The sequence below is a fragment of the Etheostoma spectabile genome, chromosome 10, assembly GCF_008692095.1.
Source record: "Etheostoma spectabile isolate EspeVRDwgs_2016 chromosome 10, UIUC_Espe_1.0, whole genome shotgun sequence".
Taxonomy (NCBI): domain Eukaryota; kingdom Metazoa; phylum Chordata; class Actinopteri; order Perciformes; family Percidae; genus Etheostoma; species Etheostoma spectabile.
The window spans coordinates 22,706,793-22,728,142 of NC_045742.1; the positions used below are offsets into that span (position 1 = coordinate 22,706,793).

General features: G+C 41.0%; 1 protein-coding gene and 1 long non-coding RNA gene across 4 annotated transcripts; one reads left to right on the forward strand and one right to left on the reverse strand.

Annotated features, from left to right (window-relative positions):
- Positions 1–390: 390 nt before the first annotated feature.
- On the reverse strand, positions 391–10,115 carry setd7 (SET domain containing 7, histone lysine methyltransferase). Of its 3 annotated transcripts, XM_032527743.1 has the most exons (8): positions 9,854–10,114; positions 5,674–5,803; positions 5,300–5,501; positions 4,991–5,180; positions 2,721–2,802; positions 2,527–2,644; positions 2,141–2,298; positions 391–1,368 (listed from the first exon to the last, which is right to left on the reverse strand). In XM_032527743.1, the coding sequence occupies exons 1-8, from the start codon at positions 9,969–9,971 to the stop codon at positions 1,176–1,178; spliced, it is 1,191 nt and encodes a 396-aa protein (XP_032383634.1). In that variant the 5' UTR covers positions 9,972–10,114; the 3' UTR covers positions 391–1,175. The 3 variants fall into 3 exon arrangements, with proteins under 3 accessions (XP_032383634.1, XP_032383635.1, XP_032383636.1); XM_032527744.1 differs by lacking the exon at positions 391–1,368 and having other exon boundaries at positions 2,201–2,339; XM_032527745.1 differs by lacking the exons at positions 391–1,368; positions 2,141–2,298; positions 2,527–2,644; positions 2,721–2,802 and having other exon boundaries at positions 5,007–5,202; positions 9,854–10,115.
- On the forward strand, positions 3,416–12,459 carry LOC116696651 (uncharacterized). The gene is made up of 3 exons (XR_004333790.1): positions 3,416–3,593; positions 8,475–8,478; positions 12,446–12,459. It is a non-coding gene; the product is annotated as an uncharacterized LOC116696651 (long non-coding RNA).
- Positions 12,460–21,350: the final 8,891 nt, after the last annotated feature.

A 21,350-nucleotide genomic window follows, 5' to 3' on the forward strand; every position in this document is an offset into this window, starting at 1 on the left:
TACTGAATAAAAATAAAGAAAAACATGTCTCTACATGTAGACACATGACATAAGTGTTCACCTCTGCATCAACACATTATAAGAAGACAAATGAAACTTAACTTTAGTTCAAGCCATGCGACTTTACTTCTTTTCCTGGGTTGAAAGAAAAATCTTAAGGTCAGATATTACAAGTGCAACAACATTTGACAGCAATAAGCAACCTGATTGTGATCAGAATGTGTCACGACCATTAATTAGAACAGTGATATACTTTAGAAAATCCCTGCTGCCAGGACCTTACCGTTTATCTACAAGACAGTATTTTAAACATTTAGTCACCAATCCCTGCAGGTGCAGCGTCTTTTTTTACAGAGGGCAACATGAATGAGACCCAAAAAATACACAGAGTAATTGTGGATTGTTTATTTTGCAGCATGTAAACACAGATAAAGACCGTAGCCGTAGAGTATCAATGATTTTCTTCATGAAGATACACATCACCTTCACAAAGCTCAGGAAATTAAGTTCTTCACCAATTTCACGTTGTGAATAAATAAGTCGATGGAAGTATACTGAATTAGTTGAAATTAGTAGGGAGCTAAGCAGACGACACAGGAAGATAATTTGCAGCAGCTGCCTCAAACAGCTGACAGTTATAAAAAAAAAAAAGGTATATTATGCAGGACTTTCCACCACCTGTATGAGTATATGTGCAGAGAAGCCTGCACCCTGGCTGGTTTTTCTTCCTGGTGTGTTCTGTGTTGGAGATGTTTCTGGCATCAGCCTCTGAATGTGTAGTGCCATGCTGCGTAAGCCAAATCCAAGAAGAAGCTACAGTGACACAGTCTCAAAAAAAGCAAATATATTGAGGCAAGTCTAGGGCCGTCTTGCCGGGCAGTATGCTGTGCAGTACGCTGTAGCCAAGCGCTGGCGGTCAAGGGGCCGGCAGTAACTTTAATTGTTGTGTTAACAAATAGTAAGTGACAATTCCTGCATAGTATGCCTTTAAGTGAAGCTATTGACCGCAAGAAGGATAACAGTCTTCATCAGAGACATGTCTCCTCTTCTAACATCTGCTTTCTTGCACACTTTTTGTGTTGCTTAGCTTCCACTCACTGAGCTGCTCCAGCAGTACTCCTCTGACCCCCGTAGGAAGTAACTTCACAAACATCCAGCGGGGTCTGCAGGAGTCTTCACGGGCTGCTGGGCGCCGCCTGTCTCTGCTGGAACTCCTTTAGCTCCTGCTTGTACCAATCAGGGGCCTCAGGGCCATTTTTCCCCGCTGGCTCCAGATCGTAACCATAGGCAACCGTCAGCTCCTCGTCTTTCTGCACAGCCCTTAAGGTCCGGACGCACTTGATTGACCCAAAACGAGGGTGGACAAACCTGCACAAAGAAACAGTTTCACTGCCTTCCTCGTCAGAAATGTTATAGAATGGAATGGTTGAAAGTATTTCTGGGGCATAGTTGAATGTTATTAAGAGATTTGACCCTTTTCTGACATTATATTTATTTTTGCATACATATGTCATGATATATGAAAACTCTTTTTAACATCTGTTCCTTCATATCTTTATACAAGACAAAGTGTGCACGTTCAAAAGGTTTAAATTCTTTTTCTTCACGAGCATCAGCGTTTGTTTATGTATGTCTTAAGATGAGCACAGCGCAAGACTGACAATCATTGAACCCATCAATCACTGGGTCAAATCCCAATGGCAAAAAGTCAAATTAATATCAAAGCCAGGAAGGACACTGACCAACTGTAATGCCCCATTCCCTCATTAGTGTCTGCAATTTCTGTTCCGCTAATTATGCCTCAAAGAGCCTCAGCGCTCATACTTATGACATCTGCATTCACTTCCTGTCTCCTTTGTAAAGAAATAAAATATTCTGTCTAGCAGTGCTAGAGATGAGAAGACAACAAAACATCTCGTGGACCAGGAAACTAAATCTGACCTGCATTCATTTTGGGGCACCTTTTGGAAAAGTTTAATCTGAATCAGGAAAGAAGTTTAGTTACTGTTGGTAAAAGTTAGTTTGGTGTACTTAAGTTTAGTTAATGTAAATATAACCTTTGAATTAAGTCTCCATCTCAACATTTTGAATCTTACTTTGGAAATGAGTTTGTGCTGTGCTTCGGTCAGTTGGTACTCACGGCTCATATTTGCAGTTGGGGGTGAAGGAGTGGTTTGCCTTGTGACCCAGAGAGGCACAGTATCTGTCTGTCTGGTCAAATGGCTGAGGGACGTCAATCACCGTGTCCTCGTCCAATGAGATGGTGTTCCCGTTCAGGGCCCAGTCCCTGCTGTCCACCTGAGGAGTTCATGCAGTCAATGCTTTAACAGGCACTCATGCTGAGGAAAACATACATGTGAAGGGTGGCAGATGTTTTCTCATTTATCCATTAATAGATTAAATTTTTAACCATGGTTACATTTCGTTTTTACATAAGCGCCTCTGCTCGCATTTTCACTAGTTTATTTGTTCAATATAAGGATGGTTGTTACTCAGATATCAGATGAGTGTCCCCGTGCGCCATACCTCGGAGTGTGTGATGCGGACTCCGTTATAAAAAGCCATCACAGTGTCTGGCTCAGCGTCCGTCTTGGCAAACAGGCCCTGTCCTGCTCCTTTGATCGTAGAGTCGGCCACGAACACCCTGGCACACGGAAACAACATCAACAACAGGAAGCGATGGGATTCCGTTGACAGGTGGCAGCAGGAAGCGAGCCTACCTTTGGCTCTCATAGGGGTCGGGAAGCAGGGCGTGGGCAGTAATACAGGTGGACGTCGACTTGTCGTATGAGTACACCGGACCTTTAAAACACAGAGGCTCAAGTTGTTGATCCACTAAATAATTGTAATAATAAGATTGACATTCACCAAGTCACCGTGCAGAGGGATAGCAGGGTTCTGGTCTAGGGTTGGGTAGACTGATAATACATCCATTGTGTGTGCAGTTCATACTAGGCCCACCATCCGTTTAACATCTCTGCTTGTATGAGACCTCAACTTTATGGAAAGCTGGATTATTATTATTCCAGCAACCTGATTTGTCAAGTATTTTGTTATTTTCAAAAAAATATTACTTGCTTAATAATATAATAATGCTTATTTTATTAATTATTTATTTCTTCAGGAAACTTATCAATCACCATATCAGAATGTAAATTATAAAAACTGCTGTTCACATTCATTTGAAGGGAGACATTTTAATAGTTTTTTTTGGGGTTTCTGTAAATAACATCACAGAGTACGGTCTAGACCTGCTCTTTAATGAAAAGTGCAATGAGATAACTCTTAATAATTAATAAATACAATTTAAAGACGCCGTTATTCGATTCTTTCTTTATTCCATATGTTTTTTGGCTCTCCATATCTTCTGCATACTTTCAGCTATTTAAACCATTCAACTTAAAAACTCAAATCTTCAGCTCTTTCTGCAGATGATGGGACTTCAACTATTTTTCAGCTATTTATACCTTTCCAAATATTAAGCTTTTAAACATTTTATTTTAACATTAAAGTCAATGAGAGCAAGCTTCAAATCCTTCAAATCTTCTTCTGCTCCCAAATTTTTCAGCGCCTTCATACTTTCACCTACAGACGTGGTTTCCAATGTTCACAAGATATTCAGTTATCCGGCTATATATTTTCAGTTTGATACGTTTTACAGTTTTTATGAAAAAGCAGTTTAAGTATAGTGTACATTTTAGTGTTTTTCTGCATTTATAATGACTGTGTATTGCGTGACGCAGAGTGTGGAGTGATGTCACTAGAGTGGAGTGAGTCAAAAAAAATCCTCTTGATTCTCTCTCTACAACTTGCTCCCACACCAAGAATAGTAACTTCTCATGGACAATTTATACATCAAAACATCGGTATTCTTGTCTAGTTTCAGCCCATTTATGCGATATGAATTATACTTTTCACTCAGCGAGATTTTAAATGACAAGAGTTCCAAATCTTCCTCCATTCATAGCTCTTTATACAGCAATTACAGTGGTGGCGGAGTGGGTATGATACATTCCTTTTGTGTGGGAGACCCAGGTTCGATTCCAACAGCGATACTTCAACCAATGTATTCCCCAGCAAGACAGTGAACCCCTAGTGATGGCCCAGTGGATATGGACTGGGGTTTGTTCCCCGCTGTAGTACAATATATCTATAGTAGTAGTAGTCAATCCTAGATTGATAGTAGTGGCAGGCGAGTGAAGGCGGCCTGGGTGATCTGAGAGCCAGCTGCTGGAAGCAGGCAGGACGTGTCCGCTGCTAGACAGGAGGCCTGATGGAGGCATTTAACCCCATTATGATTTTTTTTGTTATTCCGTACGTTTTTGGTTGTCCTTCTTCTGCAGACTTTCAGCTATTAAAACCATTCAACTTTTAAAAATACTCTCACTACTTCAACAACTTCTTACTGATTTAAGCTATTTATCCAGTTTAGCATTTCAAATTTTTTTTTTTTTTAATTTTCCCTCCTTTTTTGCATTAGTGATGTTATTCAACTTACTTAAAGCCATTTCTACTTTAACTATTATTACTACTTAAGCTTCTCCTTACTAATTCAAGCTATTCAACCAGATTAGCTTTAGCAACTCAGCTATTCAGCATTTTTCAAATGTTCTCACTACTTCAACATCTTCTTGCTGATTTAAGCTATTTCTCCAGTTTAGCTTTAGCATTTCAAATTTTTTTCCAAATCTTTTTTACATTAGTAAATAACGGGCCCGTTATTCAATTTAATTAAAACTATTCCTACTTTTCAACTATTCCCACTACTTCAACATCTTCTTACTCATTTAAGCTATTTATCCAGTTCAGCTTCAGCATTTCAAGTTTTTCCACATTTGTTTTTTAGTGGTGGTATTCAACTTAATTACAACCATTCCTACTTTTTCAACTATTGTTACAACTTCTCCTGATTTAAGCTATTCAACCAGGTTAGCTTTAGCAATTCAGCTATTCAGCATTTTCTGCAGGAAATGCATTTTGCAGTTCTTACTGTTGGCTGCGATTTCAAAGCGTGGCCTTCCACTTAGGCTGGAAATAAGGGTGGCATGGCGAGCCTCTATGAGCTCTCCGTCCACAAAGCGTCCGTAGAGAGCCGTGTGTCCGTCAGGGTAGATGTAGGCTACAGCTTCACCGGTCATCTCGCCGTCCTCGTTCACCTCCCCAAACACACAGCCTCCACCCTGGACGCAGCACAGTAAACACCCACAAACACAGTACCCAGTTAGCAGAGCTGATGGCTGTGTATCTGCGCAGACAGAGTGTATGGCGCTGAAATAAGGACTTCAAACTAAGCACTCACAGGGTAGTAGACCCAGCATTCCCCACAGCGGCTGTTGTCTTTGTACTGGCCCCTGAACAACAGGCGGCCCTCGGCATCCCACTCCTGAGCGGGCCCGTTGAGCTCTCCATCTACATATGTCCCATGGAGGACAGCTCCGTCTTCATGCGTGTACACGCCCTGGCCCTGCAGGGCATCGTCCACGTAGAAGCCCTCAAGTGCACTGTGTGTGTGTGTGTGTGTGTGTGTGTGTGTGTGTGTGTGTGTGTGTGTGTGTGTGTGTGTGTGTGTGTGTGTGTGGAGGGGGAAGAGACTAAATGTAAACTAACTTAACACAATTTTTGAATTTAGTTAAAAGTGCACTGCTGTGATAAACAGTCTTCGGTTCACAGTACCTGCCATCAAAGAAGAAGAACTTCCCCCGGCCATTCTTCTCTCCGTGGCTAAAGTGGCCCTCAAAACGGTCACTGGATGAATAGGACACAGTGCAGAAACCATGAGGCTGATCATCTTCATCCAATGGACCTGAGAGAGAGAGAGACACTTTTTTTAAGGTACTGTGTTTTGAGTTTATTGTACATATTAACAGAACAGATAAATGTCTCTATACTGGTGTGTCAGACCCTAACAACCCCTAAAAGATTATGTTCCATGTAGGGGTGCACAATATATCGAATCAGTATCGTTATCGCGATATCACGTTGCTCGATATCATTATCGAAAGTCTCGCGATAATTCTTTTTTTATGCGTCCCGTCCGACACGCAGACGGAGTTCTGAAGGAAAATAAAAATTGAGCGGAAGTGCGTAGGAGGGCGGAGCCAGGCTAGCGTCGCGCCTCCGCTGGAACATAAATCAGTGAAGAAATAGACAGAGACAAAACAAAGCGAAAGAAAAGAAAAGACTTAAAGAAGAGAGAGCAAAGGGAGCAAAAGAAAGAACACAAAAGTACGAAAATGAGTGTTGCTCAGGGAGAAGACAAAATAACAGGATGAAGAGGAAACTTTAGAGGCCAAAAGTAAAGTTGCGTCCAGAGCATCAGGTGGCTCTAACGCCTGACAACGGGAGCAATATAAAGAAGGCTGCAGAACTCAACAAATAGCAGAGGCTACAATGTTTTGGACACCTGTTGCACAATGCTGTTGGTAATTATTAAATTATTTGTAACTTTCATTAAATGTATAAGGGATAGGATTTTTATTAGTGTATACACTGACATATTGTATAGATCTCGAAGCTGACACAATCATATATTATATTTATGTGACACATTGCAATAAAACTGAAAAATATAGACCATTTAAATAAACCTTTATTTCTTTTTCATTAGTATTTGTTGCTATAACTTGTTTTAATAGATACAAAGTGCTAATACATGTATTCAGGGCTGTAGTACTCGAGTCCGGTCTTGGACTCGAGACCGTTTTTCTATGGACTCGGACTTGTCTCGGACTCGCTAGTATTTGGACTCGGACTTGTCTCGGACTCGGCCACTGGTCTGGCCCAATATGACTTTGGTCTGGACCGAGTCCAAGTGTCTTTATTATGTTGATGATATATTGGAGGGAAAGTGAAACACAGTCCAGGTGGGGATATTGTTCGGCTTTTTACAAGTTCAGACAGCTAACGTTAGCTAACGCTACGTCGGTGTTTGCTAACGTTAGCGCACCAGCGTTAGCCTAGCTTACTAACGCTAGGTAAATATTACGGCTGCCTTCGGAGTTTCCTATATCTGCGTCCACGTTGTCAACATAAGACCTGTGGCGTTAGTTGGAGCCATCATTGTATCACATGAAATAAGCTTTGCGCCTACGAGATGGGTGGGTTTTTGTTACGTTATAAAAAAGCTAACTGGCTATAGTTAGCCCGTTTGTATGCTAGCGGACATTAGCTAACGTTGCCGAGGTGTGTGTGTGTGTGTGTGTGTGTGTGTGTGTACGAACATATGTTAAATTACACGCTGTTCATTGTTGTTTAACCAAACTTTGTTTTCTGAAAACACATCTTTCCTATTAACCCACGTCCAAATAACATTTTCTGTTCTATAAACACGCTCATTTATTTATTTTATACTGTACAACCAGTAAAACATGTCCTGTTCTGTAGTAGACATGGTTATTATTTATTTATTCATGTTGTACCAGTCCAATATGACTGTCTGTTGAAATAAACCTTGTGTTGTAAAAATTTGTTTTAATTGTTATTAATCTATTTTTATGCGTTTTCCCATAACTTTTGTAATTTTACATATGTTTAAAAATATCAAAATTAATATTGATATCGCAATATTCATTATCGATATCGCAATATCACATTTTTTTCAATATCGTGCACCCCTAGTTCCATGTGGTGTGAGCGGTTTCCAAACACGGGAACAAGAGTGTGCATTCCCATTAATAATACGTTTTTGGAGTTCAAGACATATTCAAGATTGGATAGATGCACTGTTGAAAATAGCTATTCTTCATGAATGTAGACTTTCTAGGAGTATAATGTAATATGGTCACCTTTCTTAGCAGCCAGGTCCTAAGACAAAGGCAATATAAATAACAAAGTGTTAAAGTGTTGTATCTCAATGAAACATGTAGTTTACATTAATGTGAATCACAACCTTGTTCACCATACCTTAAGATAAGACTGAATTAAACCCCTTATTTTTTGTTGTCTTTTTCTCCCCAAGTTATGTTATTGTCACTTTATTTACTTATCATATATCATATATGTGTGTATGCATATATTTTCACCTTTCTCATTGTTTTGTCTGTTTTAGCCACTGTTGCTTGCATCTTGGTTTGTTGGATTGGTTCTTTGGAATTGCATGATAAAATGCCTGTATGTAAGAGGCAAGGTATTGCTGCTCCTTTTGAAATAAATAATTAATTAAATGTGTTTCCTTTATTTTAATTACTATTTACATTGTAGATTCTCACTGAAGGCATCAAAACTATGAATGAACACATATGGAATTATGTTCTTAACAAAAAAGTGTGAAATAACTTAAAACATGTCTTATATTCTAGTTCCTTCAAAGAAGCAACCCTTTGTTTTGTTGATAGTACTGCAAACCGTTGGTGTTCTCTCAATGAGCTTCATGAGGTGGTCACCTGAAATGGTTTTCACTTCACAGGTGTGCCTTGTCAGGGTTAATTAGTGCGAAGAGATTTTTTGGGTCAAGAAACACAAGGAATGGACATTAGACCAGTGGAAATCTGTGCTTAGGTCTGACGAGTCCAACTTTGAGATCTTTGGTTCCAACCGCCGTGTCTTTGTGCGACCGAGAAAAGGTGACCGGATGGATTCTACATGCCTGGTTCCCACCGTAAAGCATGGAGAGGAGGAGGTGTGATGGTGTGGGGGTGCTTTGCTGGTGACACTGTTTGGGATTTATTCAAAATTGAAGGCATACTGAACCAGCATCCTGCAGCGACATGCGACATCCAATCCGGTTTGCATTTAGTTGGCCCATCATTTATTTTTCAACAGGACAATGACCCAAATACACCTCCAGGCTGTGTAAGGACTATTTCACCAAGAAAGAGAGTGATGGAGTGCTGCGCCTCCACAGTCACCGGACCTGAACCCAATCGAGATGGTTTAGGGTGAGCTGGACCGTAGAGTGAAGGCAAAAGGGCCAACAAGTGCTAAGCATCTCTTGGGACTCCTTCAAGACTGTTGGAAAACCATTTCAGGTGACTACCTCTTGAATCTCATCAAGAGAATGCCAAGAGTGTGCAAAGCAGTAATCAGAGCAAAGGGTAATCAAAGCTCACTCGGTAGGGAGTTGGGCTGGGAACCAGAGGGTTGCCGGTTCAAGTCCCCATACGCACCAAAGTATGGTGGTGGACTAGTAGCTGGAGAGGTGCCAGTTCACCTCCTGGGCACTGCCAAGGTGCTCTTGAGCAAGGCACCGAACCCCCAACTCGGGGCGCCTTTCCATCGGTAGCCCCCTCACTCTTACATCTCTCCATTAGTGCATGTGTAGGTCCTGAGCATGTGTGTGTAATTCAGGCCTGTGTGTAATAACAACAGAGTGTAAAGTGTAGTTTCCCCTTGTGGGATTAATAAAGTATGATAAGAAAAGAATATAAGACATATTTTCAGTTATGACACTTTTTTGTACATAATTCCACATGTGTTCATTCATAGTTTTGATGCCTTCAGTGAGACTCTACAATGTAAATAGTAAAAAATAAAGTAAATGCATTGATTGAGGTGTGTCCAAACTTTTGGCCTGTACTATAATACAATAATAATAATTACATAGCAGTTGTTCACCTGACAAATGCAGAGGGATACAGAGTATCCAAACCGCTTTGAAAGTGGTGCTAATGAGGAGAAAGCCAGGCCGCAACGGACACGTCCTGCCTGCTTCCAACAGCGGGCTCTCAGATCACCCAGGCCGCCTTCACTCGCCTGCCAGGCGGACTTCCTTCATAAGAAAGTCCCTGGCGCTGCTCGGTTACCCCGTGGGCCCAGCGACACGCTGACTCGTGGAGATTTACGGAAACAGAAAAATAGCGTACACAGCCTCCCTCCGTCGATTACAGTGAAATAACAGAAGGAAGATGTTGCCTACCTTCCACGACTTCCTCCACGCTCCCGTCATCGCTGTCCATGCTGTCGGAGCTGCTGCCTGCTGGCGGACACAGCTCGGACTGCTTCCGCTTCTGCAGCTCTCGCCCAGCGGCTGTCATATGGACATCACGGCTTCATGGTTTCGCATTGTCAGGTGGCGACACGGGAAACTCTCTGGCTTCTTTAAACCAATCACAACCGTCCCAACTTCCTCGAAATAATAAGAACGTCCGTGCCTTATATCAGAAAGAAATTGTTTCTATCCCAAATATTAAATTTTATTGGAACCGATTTGTTATTGATATTGACTGGAAAAAGGTTTGGATAATTCCTCACAAATACCTGATAGTGAACAAGGTGAAAGAAGTATCGTTTAGGATAATTCACAGATATTACCCTGCGAATCATTACATGCTAAAATTTAAAAGAGACATCAATACAAACTGTTCTTTCTGTGAAGATCACCCAGAAACTGTTTTACACCTTTTTTGGTATTGTTCACACACCAGAAGATTTTGGCAAAACCTCACCAGATTTGTCATTGACCACATCTATAAAGACTTTGCCTTATTATGGGAGAATGTTGTATTTTGTTTTTATAAAACTCAAAGTAGAGAAAAGATGTTTTTTATTATAAATGTATTAATCCTTTTGGCAAAATTTCATATTCACAAATGTCAATTCAGTTCTAAAAAACCTAATTTTATTCTTTTTTTCCATGAAGTTGAACGTTATATAAATCTGATTTTGGGCTCCCATAACAAGAAAGCAGTTAGAACTGTCAGCATATGGTCCTCCTTATCTTTCTAATGACCTAGCTTCTCCTGGCAAATTGTATTATTATTTTTATTCTGTTTGTATTTTATACTTTATATGTCTTTAATGTTCTGTTTTATATTTTTCCAATAAAGATGGCATTGTAGAAAAAAAAAAAAAAAAAAAAAACAATCACAACTTTCCTGGACGGACTAAGTCTATGAAATTAGTTATGATGCAAATGTGAGAGCGCGTAGATGCGATTCGAGCACTTGTAGAATATGATTTGAGAGCTTGTACAACTAAAATTGAACTTGTTGATGCGATGTGAGCACTTGTAGCGTATGATTTGAGAGCTTGTAGAAAAAAAATGTGTACTTGTAGTTTATTTTATTTTTTTCACTTCAGTCACTTTTCCAGCAGGCTACTACCACAACTCAGTGATTACAACCTCTCGAATCTGTCGCTGCAATGTGCTCTCTCGCATCACATAGCAGCGAGTCCCCGCCCTCAAGTTTTGCAACACTTCTTGCGATACATTTGGTGCAAAACTGATTTATACCTGTGCATGATATAAACTCTGCAGGGTGCCCAAACCTTTGCAGACGCCATTCTTTTGTTTTCTGTTTTTTTGAAAGTGTAAAGAATGGAAATAAAATGTAACTTTTTGTGACATATTATACAAATGTCTAATCTGTCATTTGATGCCTTTTGACATTTTTTTCCCATCTTTTCTTGGGTTCTTTATGCACATTAATACACATTTTTACCTGGGGTGCCCAAACCTTTGAGCCCCACTGTACGAGTAGGCTACAGATTTTTTTACAAGCTCTGAAATCATATTCTAATGCTCACATCGCATCCACGCACTCTGATATTTGCACCATATTTACCTTCATATAAGCCCCGGATACAGCAAGTACCGTTGCAGTTAGCCATAGACAGTTAAAGAAAGTTAGCGAAGACTGCAGAAGGGGATGGACATCCGGATCCTGCATTATCCCTGTACACCACATCCGGTAAGACTAACAGACTTTACAGCAGCAAGGTATAAGGCACACAAAACCCATACAGAATATACAAGAAAAGAAAAATACACACCTACTCAAAAACTATATTCAGGTAGAATGCACAGAATGTACAACAAGTAGAGAATCAGACCTGACTTGGCATGATGTGATGTCTGACGCAAATGGCCCACATTGTATTATATCATTTATTTATTAAATTGAGACTGGCATACAACCTTCAAAACAAACTTGGCCAACACATTTCTGGATTTCATAAAAAAAAAGATACACAAAAGTCAATACTAACAAAAGGAAGGAGTCCACAAGGCAGCAGGCAATAATCCTTCCACTATGTGGAGGAAAACAAAAGAAAGGAATACCAAAACTGGAAACACAGTGACAACCGGGTAGACTCCACATACAACCACGAAACAGAAGACAATGACCTGACAACAGACAAGGGAGACACAGAGACTAAATACAAGAGGAAACATGCAAACAAGGGACAGGTGATACAGCAGGTGAAACACATCAAGGTGGGGCAGAACAATAAGACAGGAAGTAAAACAAGACAAGACAAGACAGAAAACCAGACTACCAAAATGAAACAGGAAAGAGAAAGACAACCCTAACACAAGGTAGGGAAAATCCTGCCGTCACAGAACAGTGAGAGGTCTGGAAATGCAAGACTGCCTTGATCGTGACCGGGTTTGTAGTCTTGTTATTGTAAAGGTGCTCTAAGCAATGTCACACGTTTTTTAGGCTACAACATTTGTTGTCACATACAGCAAACATCTCTTCACTATCTGCTAGCTGCCTGTCCCCAGAACACACTTTAAAAAACACGGTCTCTGTAGACAGCCCAGGCTCAACAAATGGCAACAAAAACACACTATTCCTACCTGCACCACCAAACTTAACAAACAGTGTTAACCAACAAGAAGGATTTGGGGGTGGAGGTTGGGGGGGTTAGTGTAATGAAGTGGGGTGCGGGGAGTGGAGGAGAGAGAAGCATGAAGAGGCAAGTTAGCTAGAGAAGAGCTATCCTAGACTACAACAATGACTAACATTAGAAATATATTCTCTGGAATTTTGATTTATCCAACACACGACCAAAAGAGAAGACGTTCCAATGAACAAATAGCAAAGAATCACAATCAGCTTTATTTGCCAGGTATGAGGACACATACGAGGAATTTGTCTTTGGAGCATCGTTACTCACACTGAGCTTACACATACAAAACAACCAAAACAAATATATTACACACTAATATATACACAATATATACATACTCTAAACAGAAACAATACAGAGGCATGAGTGCAATTAAGAGATCATTAAAATTATTTAAATGTGGAGCATAGTGCAAAGGATACTGGGATAAATAGTATTATGTTATTATATTACAATATGAACAGTATGAACAGTATTAACATATGAACAGTTATGTATTAGGAAATGAGAATGATGAAGAAATAAAAAATAATAAGTGAGATGTGAGAATGGGAATGATAAATAATACTAAATAAGTGGAATAATAAGTGGAACCAGTGAACAGGTGCTGTAGAGACAGTGTTACTGGGTTATTGACCAGAATTGAACCTGACACTGTGGGTAAGATGTCAGCTGTTCATCAAAGAGATGGCTTGTGGGTAGAAACTGTTCCTGAATCTGTTGGTTTTGGCATATAGTGCTCTCTAGCGCCTACCAGAGGGGAGAAGCTGGAACAGATTTTGTCCGCGGTGAGATGGGTCTGCAGTCATGGTTCCTTCCCGTTTCCTGACTCTGGATGTGTATAAGTCATGAACGGAGGCCAGGTTGGCACCGATGATCTTTTCTGCAGTCCTAACTGTCCGTTGTAGTCTGCTTCTGCCCTTTTTGGTGGCAGATCCAAACCAGACAGTGATGGACGTGCAGAGGACAGACTGGACGATGGTTGTGTAGAAGTGGACCAGCAGCTCCTTAGGCAAGTTGAGCTTCCTGAGCTAGCGCAGGAAGTACATCCTCTGTTGGGCCTTTTTGATGAAGGTGTCTGTTTTGGGCTCCCACTTCAGTTCCTGGGATATAGTGGATCCCAGAAACCTGAAGGATTCCACAGCAGACACAGGGCTGTTGAGCATGGATATGGGGGGAAGAGTAGGGGGTCTCTTCTTGAAGTCCACAATCCACAGTTTTGAGCGTGTTGAGCTCAAGGTTGTTCTGACTGCACCAGAGAGCCAGTTGATCCACCTCCCGTCTGTAGGCCGACTCATCACCGTCCCGGATGAGGCCGATGACGGTTGTGTCGTCAGTGAACTTCAGGAGTTTAACAGATGGGTGTCCTGAGGTGCAGTCATTTGTGTTGAGGGAGAAAAGCAGTGGGGAGAGCACACACCCCTGGGGGGCGCCACTGCTGATAGTCCATGTGCTGGATGTGATGTTCCCCAGCCTCACCTGCTGACTCCTGTCAGAGCGGGGGAGGTGACAGCGTACAGGTGAGGGAAGGTGACTGACAAAAGTGTGAGTTGGTGAGTTGGTGTGGGGGAGGGGAGTGACTGTGGTCTTTTAAAACCTACAGTAAAAGCTATTCAGCTCGTCAGCCAGTCGTTGAGGACCAGCAGTGTTGGGGGATGGTCTCCTGTGGTTAGTGAGTGTCTGCAGGCTTCTCCACACTGACCGAGGATCGCTGTTTGTAAAGCTGTTTTCCAGCTTATTAGCATAGCTCCTCTTAGCTGCTTTGATCTCTTTGGTCAGTGTGTTCCTGGCCTGGTTATACAGGACTCTGTCCCCACTTCTGAAGGCCCCCTCTTTTGACTGAAGGAGCTGCCTGAGTCTGGCTGTGAATCAAGGATTTTTTCAAGAAGAGGGAAGCGGGAGACGTGAGTAACGTAGCTTCCTGGATGCTAAAGGATGATGTCTACCCCTATGTTTTGATGGTCAATGATTACAATAATAAATGTAAATGTGCTGTATTTATATAGCGCTTTTCCAGTCTTAACAACTGCTCAAAGCGCTTTTACATCATACAGGATACATTCACCATTCACACACATTCATACACTGTGGCCGGGGCTGCCGTACAAGGTGCCACCTGCTCATCAGATAAACATTCATACACATTCAGTCTTTGACATCTACCAACAATCCAGTTTAAAGGCAGAACCTAGGTCAAAAAGAGGACATGAAGCCAGACGCAAAGTGATCAGCAATGGCAAAATACCCAAGAAATGGCGTAACATTCTCAGTGAGGATGAGAATAAAACTGAGCTGTTCCACTTCCTCGCTGACAGAATTGCAGAAACTTTAACACCAAATGTGGTTATAGTGACCAAAGAGGATCAAGCTGTCAGCAACCACTCCATCAACCTAGATGATGTAAGTCCATGTACCGTAGTCATGAGGAAGCTGACACTAGGATCTTTGTCCATGCCAAAAATGGCAGCAAAAACCTTATGGTCAAAGCCAGTGACAGCGTTCTTGTTATAGCAGTCAAAGGTTACCTTTCGGGACATTGGTCGCAGCAATGTGGCTTGTTTTATGGCCAAGGAATGAATCTTGGATGGATCATGACCTCCCTCAATGTATTGGAGGGAGAAGAGCAGTGGTATTCTTTCTTTCATGCTTGACTGCCTGGATGTAGTTTCAGCCTTTGGTGGCAAAGGGAAGAAGACGTGCTGGCAAACATGAAATATTTTGGACCAAGCTTCTGAAATCTCAGCCAGCCAGCCACTACCCTCCAAGAATGGATGACGGCAACCTGAAGATTTTAAAATGTTTGTGGTCATGATGTAGAACAGATCACGAAGCAGGGGGAGTAATGAACCCCGGTTGGACTTGTTTGCCAAAAAGTAAAGGCCATATAAAGCCATTCCTCTACTCAAAAACATTGTGCAGTGTGTAAGCGTTCAGTCTACCAGGCAGGCGCTCTGGAGTCAAGAAACTGTATCCACCAAGTACTGAGTCCTTCTGAGTGGGGATGGACCAAGAAGGTGATCATGGCATATCTTCTGGACAGAGCTATCACCAATGTAGAGAGCTGTCAGAACTGACCAAATGTGGATGCAAAGCAGAGTGCGTGGAAGATGTGAATGCTATCACTTTGGTCTTAACTGTACAGCCAGCTGTAAGTGCCAGGACTACCAATGTTGGCATAATACATTACAAAAACCCACTTAAATAAAAAGAAAACAAATACAATAATGTTTATGTGGGCCCCCAGAAAAGTAAATAATAGGGATGAGCGAGTACAGCATTATCTGTATCTGTATCTGTTTACCACTGAATTATCTGTATCGGATCCGTACTCGGACTGGGCGGAAAAAAGGAAGTGGTCAGATTAACCCGGAGTGGGTGGTTCTCTTAATTGCGGGGCTTTAACCGGCTTTTAACCATTATTTTAAGCATGCAATTGATTGAGTTGATCAAAATTTTTATATTTATTGCTGATTTGAAAACTATTTACATGACAGCATCAAGCTTCAATCAATGGTGTTGTCTGGGAACAAACAAACTATATACAGAAAGTTTTGCAACAATGAATCCAACACATGCGGTTGCAATTATGATGTTAAAAAGTAAAGAACAGAGTTTTCATACTCAATATAACTTTTTTTTTTTAACTTTTATTTTTTTGTCAGTGGGGATTTTTTTTTTTTTGGTTCTTTTTTTTTTTTTTATTTCCCCACCGGTTATGTGGTGGTGTGTGTGTGTGTGTGTGGGGGTGTGTGAGTAAGAGAGAGACACAGAGAGAGAGGGGCGGGGGGCGGGGGGGCAGCTGACAGTAAAAAAAAAAAGAAATCTCATGGCAGAGACGCAACGAGAGTTGCATTTAAACCAAGCAGCATGTCTGAAACCCACGTTCACCAGAAATCTACTGGTTACTATGTAAGGACTACAAACCGAAGTTAAAAACAAACCTGAAGCTGAAGAAACCCTAAACGTTAACGGAACAGATCCGCAGCCCCGATTGACTGCTCTGTCCAGAGAGAGAGGCCGAGGGAGCGCATTTCTCCTTGTTCTGTGTGTGTGTGATTGATCCGAGCATGTTTGTAGGTGGGGGGGGCGCTGTGATTATCACAGAACGCTGCGCGGCCAGTTGAGGAGTTTTATTCAATCCGAGCACGGATATTGACTCATATTACTCGTGTAATACTTGTACTCGGCAAAAGTGCTTTATCCGTACCGGATACTCGTTTCAGCTGGATACTCGGATCACCCCTAGTAAATAACATAAAACCTCCTGTTACTTTGACATGCTTTAATAATACATTTTTTCTTGGAATTATGTCACGTTTCATGGATTATTTACTCTACATACCACTATAGACTCTCAAAACACAAAATAGATATGTATGTAACATCCTTATAGTAAAAAAAAAGGATTCAAAAGGTAAAAACCTTGAAATATGTCCCAATAGTAAAATTATGTGGGCAGATATGTGTTTTCCAATGATGGAAATAGCGGCCATCTTGGAAAATGGCGGCCATTTTGAAAAATTAAGTGGCTAACGTTATTTTTCAAATTATTGGCCCCAGAGGGATAACCACATCAAATTTGGTGCTTGTATCCACTTGTGAACGATTTCCCCCCTTATCTGCCCCACTAACAGGTACTATCCCCCGACAAATCCCCCAACCTTAACGCGCCCTATTGTACAATGTGATTCATTATGTATTTATATTCAACACGTTGTCACTCCCAAATCGTAACATGGGACGCTTGGTCAGGACCCCTTGGTGTAACCATTCAGAGTAATATTCTAACGTGCAGGGAAGTCCCATAGACATAGCCCCGTCCTCATAAAATAGACGACAGGGGACAATGAATATTCAAGCAGATCTCGGTGATGACTGACCCACAATATTTCACAGACATTTTTTTACATTGCTCTATAAGGTTTTCGCCAGCAGTTTTGCCAAATATGGCATCACACTGACGAGATATAGACATTTTACACTAACACAACAGTTGATCAATTAATCATACAATCATTTATAACTTTGCATAGCTTCATTTAAATCAGGTGTAAATGTTTAAGAAAAGCATTTGCCATTATTTCGTGTAACCCCGCCGCGGTATACCCGCTCTGCGCTGGCATATTTTTTGTTTTCTTATGGGGATAGCGGTGCTGCCCAACTAGACAGAGCGCTATCCTTGGCGTTGTGCACCGCTCGGAATTGCCGCAGAGCGCGGTGCTTTCAACATTCAATTCAATTTGATTTATGTTACAGTTATCTCATTGTGCTTTTCATAAAAGAGCAGGTCCGTACTCTCTGATGTTATTTGGAGAGACATGGAGAATTGCAACAGAGGGTGTCGAGCAGAAACATGGAAGCACCAGGTGACTCCAACCACAGATCCAGAGCCAGAAACACACCTGTGGAAGTGATAGGATAAGAGAGAAGAGGGGCGAGAGAGCACAATACTCCGGGGAAGGGAAGGAGTCGAGTTAGCATTAACATTGAACATGCATTAATGGAATGAGGTTGCATACAGATGGAGAGAAGGAGGAAGAGAGAGGTGCTTAGTTCTTCATGGGAAGTCCCCCAGCAATCTAGGCCTATAGCAGCGTAACTAAGGGATGGTTCAGGACTCTCCTGAGCCAGCACTAACTATAAGCTTTACCAAAGAGGAAAGTCTTAAGCCTATTCTTAAATGGGGAGACGGTGTCTACCTCCTGAACCCAAACTGGAACCTGGTTCCACAGGAGAGGAGCCTGATAGCTGAACGCTCTGGCTCCCATTCGACTTTTAGAGTCGAATGGGACCCCATGCAAGTAACCCTGCATTCTGGGAGCGCAGTGCTCTGGTGGGGTAGTAAGGTACTATGAGTTCTTTAAGATAAGATGGTGCGTGACCATGAAGAGCTTTGTAGGTGAGAAGCAGGATTTTAAATTCTATTCTGGAATTTACAAGAAGCCAATGCAGAGAAACTAAAACAGGAGAGATGTTATCTCTTTTCTTGGTTCCTGTCAGAACACATGCTGCAGCATTCTGAATCAGCTGAAGAGTCTTCATGGACTTTTTTGAGCAGCCAGATAATAAAGACTTGCAGTAATCAAGCCTAGAAGTAACAAATGCATGGACTAGTTTTTCCGCATCATTTTTAGACAGGGTATTCCTGATTTTTACAATGTTACGTAGGTGAAAAAAGGCAGTCCTTGAAATTTGCTTTATGTGAGAATTAAACGACATGTCCTGATCAAAGATTACTCAAAGATTCCTCAGAGTGGTGCAGGAGTCCAGGGTGAGGCCATCCAGAGCAACAATCTCTTTGGATAATGCGTCACGGAGGTGCTTGGGCCCCAGAACAAAAACTTCAGTTTTATCTGAGTTTAACATTAGAAAATTACAGGTCATTCAGATTTCTTGAAGGCACATTTGAAGTTTAGCAAACTGATGAGTTTCATCCAGCTTGATCAATAGATATAATTGAGCATCATCTGCGTAACAATGAAAGTTTATGGAGTGTCTCCTGATAATATTGCCTAAAAAAAGCATATATAAAGTGAACAGGATTGGACAGAGCAAAGATCCTTGTGGGACTCCATGACTAACTTTGGTGTGCTTGGAGGATTCATCGTTAACATGTACAAACTGAGATTGATCTGATAAATAACACTTAAACCAGCTTAGAGAAGTTCCTTTAATGCCAATTAAATGTTCCAATCTTTGTAATAGGATATGATGGTCAATGGTATCAAACGCAGCACTAAGACCTAAGAACACCAGTACAGAGATAAGTCCTTTGTCTGATGCAATTAGGAGATCATTAGTAATTTTCACAAGTGCTGTCTCTGTGTTATGATTAACTCTAAATCCTGACTGAAAATCCTCAAATAAACTGTTGCTATGCAGAAAGTCACCGCTAAAACATCTGGATCAAGGTTGGGCTTTTTCAGAAGAGGTTTAATTACAGCTACTTTAAAGTGCTGTGGTACAAAGCCTGTTAATAAAGACAGATTGGTAGTAGAGAAGTGTTATTTAAACTTCTTTAAGTAGCCTAGTCAGGATGGGGTCTAAGAGGAGGGTTGATGGTTTAGATGAAGAATGATTGAATTTAATTGATAAAGATCAAGTGAAGCAAAGCAGTCTAAACATATATCTGGTTTTACAGCTGTTTCTAAGGTTCTTGAGTTTAGAGATAAGTCAATGCCAGGCAGGTCTTGGTGAAGTTGTTACTTCTAAGAGCTATGGGAATACTTTGCTCAATAGAGCTGTGACCTTCCGTCAGCCTGGCCACAGTGCTGAAAAGAAACCTGGGGTTGTTCCTATTTTCTTCTATTAATGACGAGTAGTACGCTGCTCTGGCATTACGGGGGGCCTTCCTATAAGTTTTAAGACTATCTTGCCAAATTAAACGGGAATTTTCCAGTTTGATGGAACGCCAAATCTTCTCAAGTTTCCGTGATATTTTCTTTAATTTGCGAGTTTCAGTGTTATACCATGGAGCTGACCGTTGTGGTTTTATTATCTTCTTTTTTAGAGGGGCAACAGAGTCAATTGTCTTTCGCAGCAAGCCTACTGCACTATCAACAAAATGATCGATTTGGGAGGGACTGAAATTAGCATAGGAGTCCTTCGTTACTTTGTGACTTGGTAATGAATTAAAAGCTGATGGAATCACATCCTTAAATTTAGCTACAGCCCTATCAGATAGATATCTTGTATAGACGTTTTTGCCTAATGGCGTGTAGTTCAGCAGTATAAAATTAAAAGTTATCAAACAGTGGTCAGATAAAAAGGGATTCTGTGGGAACACTATTAAATGTTCAATTTCAACACCAGAACAAGATCAAGGGTGTTGTTAAAACGGTGAGTCGGTTTATAAACACTTTGAGAAAAGCCAATAAAATCGAATAGGGAGATAAACGCAGTACTAAGGCTACAATTGTCATCGTCCACATGAATAATAAAATCCCCTACAATAAAAACTTTTTCCGTTTTGAGGACTAAATTTGACAAAAACGTTGACTTTGTTGCTGCTGACCTTTCAAGGCGCAACCAATCACTGAGCCAAGAAGTAATGATGATGTCCCTGCGCTGCTCTTGTTTCTCTGCCCTGCGCGCCACTTAACGCCTCTGCACGCATTTTCAACTTGGTAAATAAAATAAATAGGTACAATTATCCCCAAAGCAACCTAGTTAGGTCAATAAGTTGTTGTTCAAACCTTTCAACGTGCAGGGTAATGGTCTAATGAGACAATGAATGATGTAAAGCAACAAGTGAAACCTAGACTAACGTTAGGTAACGTTAGCTGCTTTTAGCCAATCAAGTGTTTCTTTATGCCTATTTTATGGTCACATATCCTCATAACGGGTACAATAACGTTCTTACCTAAGCACTAACTTTGAAAAGCCATCGCTAACTTTGATTGAAAATACTCTAACAGCACTATTTTGACTTTATTATTGTGCTATTCCTGAATTGTTTACAGTATATTGAACTTGATATAGCCTGATAAGTTTTCCTACTGCTATTGACTATCTTATTCCATCTCAACATGTGGGGCAATACCAGTAAATTTACTAAAATATTGGCCAGATGTGTTGTTGAAGTAGTAGCAGAGAAACACAGTAAATAACTATTTGACTTTACTATTGTGTGGTGCTATTCCTCAATTTTCTAAAGTAAGTTGAATAAATGAATAGAACTAATGTTACTTAATGCTGCTGTGTACTTTTCTGGTTCAGTAAAACTGTGGTGTAATCAAGAAAGTTACAAGAGACGGTTTAATGTTTTATGCCTTTAT

Excerpts from the sequence above, each read along its gene's own strand:
- setd7 (XM_032527743.1), bottom strand. The coding sequence starts at position 9,971 with ATGACAGCCGCTGGGCGAGAGCTGCAGAAGCGGAAGCAGTCCGAGCTG. Across the intron at positions 5,804-9,853 it reads CGTGGAGGAAGTCGTGGAAG|GTCCATTGGATGAAGATGAT; the intron begins GTAGGCAACATC and ends TCTCTCTCTCAG. Across the intron at positions 5,502-5,673 it reads TTCTTCTTCTTTGATGGCAG|TGCACTTGAGGGCTTCTACG; the intron begins GTACTGTGAACC and ends ACACACACACAG.